Raw genomic sequence first — 4590 nt, 5'->3', positions numbered from 1 at the left:
TTACAATCGCGACAGAGAAAAGCCCTTGATGTTACTGTAAGTCATGAAGTTAAACAGACGGTTCTGGGAACAAAACAATGACGGCCAGATATGTCATGCACTATGAACAAACGACAACAGTATAGGAGAGAAACTCAAATAGATATAGGATCAGTAGTCAATAACTCTAGTATATATCTAGATGAGCATTACAGCTCGCTCATTTCACTCACGAATCTTTAATTTAAAGACATTCTCAATAGAGGACTCAAATATAGATTATCATTCGACAGAAATACATCTTTTTAGTGTTTGCTGATACAACGCTTGCCTTACCTATCATATGAAAATGTGAAAATAGCGAAAAGTGATCAAACTCATAATTCCTAAAAATACAAAATTAAGAGTTAGGCAAACACAAACTCATGAACATCCCAGAGGTAGGATCAGGTGCCTAGGAGGAGTAAACATTCCCTGTCGACCGTGAACCCTATATCCTGATCAGGTAAACGGAGTAAGCCGTAGTCAAAATCAGTTTCTAAGAACAGATGTATTGGTTACTGTTATGATATTAACATTAAACCGAGGCAGGCTACTGCTAAACAAGTTGATGATGCATGGGTCTTCAACAGTCTCGTTTAAAGTAAGCATTTCGTAAATTTTATGCTCGTTATAACGATTTAGTTTGCCAATACAACCTGTCATTGGATCAAATGCTGTCTGACGTTGTTCATACCTATTGTTAGACCGTTCTAGGAACACTGATTCTGACTACGGACTGCTCCATTTATCTGATCAAAATATAGGGCTCACGACGGGTTTCATCGGTCAATAGGGGTGCTTACACGTACTTCTCTAGGCACCTGATCCCACCCTTTGTATATCCAGGGGTCCGTTTGTGCCCAACTTTCTGTTTTGTATTCCATATAGGAGTTATGATAGTGATCACGTTTGTTATCTTTACTTTTTGATATGAGAACAGAAAACAAATGCAATCACCAATGGGAGATGTAAGACGCAGAATCTATTTTGTTATTTTTATTTTTTGGCATTGCCATAATCATACAACAACGATTTTAATACATTATGAATACATAGAGTTTTATCTTTGACTAACAACTACATAATAAATGGACGCTAATAACAATATCACTGGGCCAAAAAGATTAGCCACCAGCAATACTAAGCTACATCATGAAAAAATTGTTTTAAATGGCAGGGGAAGCTGGTTAATGGCAGTTTTATTATTACAGGCAGGGTCATCGGACACCGCCATGCATATTGCCCTCTCCGTCTCACATCCGAGGGCACAGAGATTCATTTCTCTTGGGTTGTTCGGATAGTCCTCTCGGCACTCGCGTTCACAAGGCAGCGATTCTGACAAACAATCCATGACGCATTCTGGGATGACAACAGTGTACACTAAACACAAACACAAGGAGGCAGCAAGGATTACTGGTACGTGCTTCTCCTGAAATACAGAGTAAAATAAACAGATACAGAGAAAAGGTTCTCAGAATCTTGCGTGCTCAGATACAGAGAGAAAATACTCCGAAAACAAGCGTGCTCAGATACAGAGAGAAAATACTCCGAAAACAAAGGTGCTCAGATACAGAGAAAGAAGTACTCATGAAACTAAGATGCTAAAATGAGAAAATGTACTCAGAAGAAAATCCTCAGGTCATTTTTTGTTCTGTTATCAACTGCAGGGTTACATTTGGAATCCTAAACTCCCAGGCCATAATGTGTATCATTTCACACATTGATTTTATCAAACAATATCGATTTGAAAGGGTGATTTTGTAAACTAATAGATTTATTTTAGTGCAGTCAATTTTCATTTACCAGAAAGTATATCGGCAATCAAAATCTTTCACATCTTAATAAGATTTCTTAAGAAATCTAAATTTCATTTAAAAACAATATCTTATTTCGCTAGAGTAATACAATTTATTTAGAGTTTAATTAGACTAAGGGAAAGGATAATATTTCATCTTTACTTATCTTTCAGCTCTGTTTTCCTTTAATAGTTTAAAAAAAAAAGAAATGAACAGTAAAATTCTTGACTTTCATAAAAATATTTTATAAATAAAGAAAATATAGTAAGTATATTAGACATTCTTTAAAGTTGTTTTTCTCTGATTTGAGAGAACAGTGAATACTTACCATCTTGTCTGGTGTCCACTTGTAACAATCGAAGTGCAGCGGTATCTCGACATTTTTATACAGAATCATCCATAGTATTATAATTAGGTGCAACTGCATGCTTCATGACACATATATAATGCAAAACAAAGACCCATCATTAATTAAAACAAGTATGCCATAAATATAATTTTAATTTTGATAATGAACGGCATACACATTCAGGAATACCAATCGCGTTCATTGAAGACTATATCAGTAAGTTAATATTCTGGTAACGAAGTACCATACTGGAATCTTTTCAATAAAAAAGCAGCTTGAAATTGCTTTGCTGCTTGTATTGTAAGAGTGTAAGTAAATCAAAAACTTTGAATGAATAGAACTGAAATAGAAATAACGTGCAGGTGATTTTAGATTAATTCGTATATTTTTTGCAATGAACATTTCAAGATAGAGGAAATGAACACTAAAACACTGACAGAGCATATGATGCATGTAAGTGCATTATTAATTGAATTTCTAAAGGAAGAGACTATAAACTAGCAAAATGATTAATAAAAGTTAAACTACCGAATACAACGGCATACGCCAAAAATTCAAATTTGATTTTTAGACGTGACATTCGTTTTAGAAAGTAAATTTCGATTTGTGTTTTAGGTATAATTCTCTACGAATACGAATTCCATGATTATTTTTGTGGGTTCATATTGACCATTCAAGACCGTGTATTTTGTCATAGATAGTTTGAATTCAAAATATCAATCTGTGGATGATTTCACATGTATTATATATCTTATGTAACAATTACCTTTAAATCTACAGATTTACTCACAAAATTGTTAAACCTACCAAGCTACAGACCCTGAGGATAGACCTCCAAAGGTAAGTTAAATTCTTCTAACTTTTATAATGATCACGACGAGTATTTGAAATTAGAAAACACCTTATGCAATTTTAAAAAAAACAACAACCAAACCCACGTTTATTCATCCATAGGAAAATCAGCATTACAGAATAGTATGTACATATGTTGTAATAATACATTGATAATAATCTACAAAAATAAACTTAGTATATGGAGAGAGGTAGAATAATTTTGTTGAAATATGTATGCTTCGTGTTTAATGATTTATTGATACCAATATACGACTTGCTGGCCTACCTTGAGAATTAATCATTTTTAATGGGAACATAGATTAGAATGATGAATTAAACAATCTGCATTCATGTGAATCTATCAATATATGCGTGAACTTTATAACGAATGGCACATTTGAAAGATAACATATCCACTAAGAATGGTTAGAGTCTTTTGCCGTAGAATGTTAAATTCACTGCTTGTTTAAGAAACTCGTATTTTCCGCAAACATTTTAAACATTCATACGCGAACCCAGAGGTCGGATTTTCAAAATATTCAGTTCAATCAAACTCTGATGAAATAATACTACTGTATTATATGCTATGGTTTGTGAGTGTCTTATAGTGAAGAAAATGTGAAGATAATGAACCGTGGTCAATCTCATAATTCCTCTAAAGAATATCATACTAAGAGTAGAACAAACACGCACCTCTTGACACATCAGAGGTGGAATCGGGTGTCTAAGAGGTGTAAGCATCCCCTATTGACCGGTCACACCCGCCATAAGCCATACGCTTTGATCAGATAAGCGGAGTAATCCGATGTATTACATTATCTGTTTATTGGGAGGCTATCATGTGTCCTTCTTGTGTTGTAATGTGTTGATTTGTTATCGTGTAAATAAATTAGAGTATTTGTCTCATAAATGATAATAATTATACAATGACATCAAAGTCTGACATAACGAGTATGTGCAAGCTTCCGTATCATTGGTTGATAGAGGTGAAGGTTAAGGACACAGACAGGGAGGCTATCACGAGACTGATGTCACGAAATGTGTCGAATAATCATTGAATTTTGTTACTAATAATCCACGCTCTGTCATTAGCGTAGCTGTATGTTTTATAATAAGTTTTTATAATGAGTGAATTCCAACTTATTGGAAAAGACCTCAAACGTGGAATATTTTGTTTCAAAACACCAGTATTGGGCAATCTTAAGGCTTAGGTAATATCTAATTACATGTACTAGTATTGCAATGACAAGGTCAATTATTCTTATTCTGTCGAGACAAATATAACAGAAATTCCTACACTAAATATGGTTCCTCACTTCTGCATATTTCTAAGCAGTTATCAAATGTTACATTGAAACATGCATACTTATATCTTTCGCTTGGTAGCATTGCATATTAAATTCCACAGGCACAGCCACGATTTGCTTAGATTTATCCTCTTCTACATACAGTGAAGTTTTTAGCTGAAAAAGAATACGCGTTTCATACCAATTACTAAACCGTCATTTTAATCATGAAATACTCCGCTTATCTGATCAGGATATTGGGCTCAGAGCGTGTATGGCAGGTCAACAGGGGTGCTTATTCCTC

General features: G+C 34.2%; 1 protein-coding gene across 1 annotated transcript; it reads right to left on the bottom strand.

The window, feature by feature from the left end:
• Positions 1-1002: 1002 nt before the first annotated feature.
• Positions 1003-2383, bottom strand: LOC130052529 (uncharacterized). The gene is made up of 2 exons (XM_056157691.1): positions 2146-2383; positions 1003-1450 (listed from the first exon to the last, which is right to left on the bottom strand). Exons 1-2 carry the CDS (start codon positions 2242-2244, stop codon positions 1172-1174), a joined length of 378 nt encoding a protein of 125 aa, XP_056013666.1. The 5' UTR covers positions 2245-2383; the 3' UTR covers positions 1003-1171.
• Between the last annotated feature and the right edge of the window lie 2207 nt (positions 2384-4590).

This window comes from Ostrea edulis, chromosome 3, assembly GCF_947568905.1.
Source record: "Ostrea edulis chromosome 3, xbOstEdul1.1, whole genome shotgun sequence".
NCBI lineage: Eukaryota > Metazoa > Mollusca > Bivalvia > Ostreida > Ostreidae > Ostrea > Ostrea edulis.
This window is presented reverse-complemented; position numbering and strand designations above follow the sequence as displayed.

Bases quoted from the DNA above. Each gene is read 5' to 3' on its own strand.
- LOC130052529 (XM_056157691.1), bottom strand. From the start codon at position 2,244: ATGCAGTTGCACCTAATTATAATACTATGGATGATTCTGTATAAAAAT. The intron at 1,451-2,145 runs GTAAGTATTCAC...TCTGTATTTCAG, and splicing joins AGTGGACACCAGACAAGATG to GAGAAGCACGTACCAGTAAT.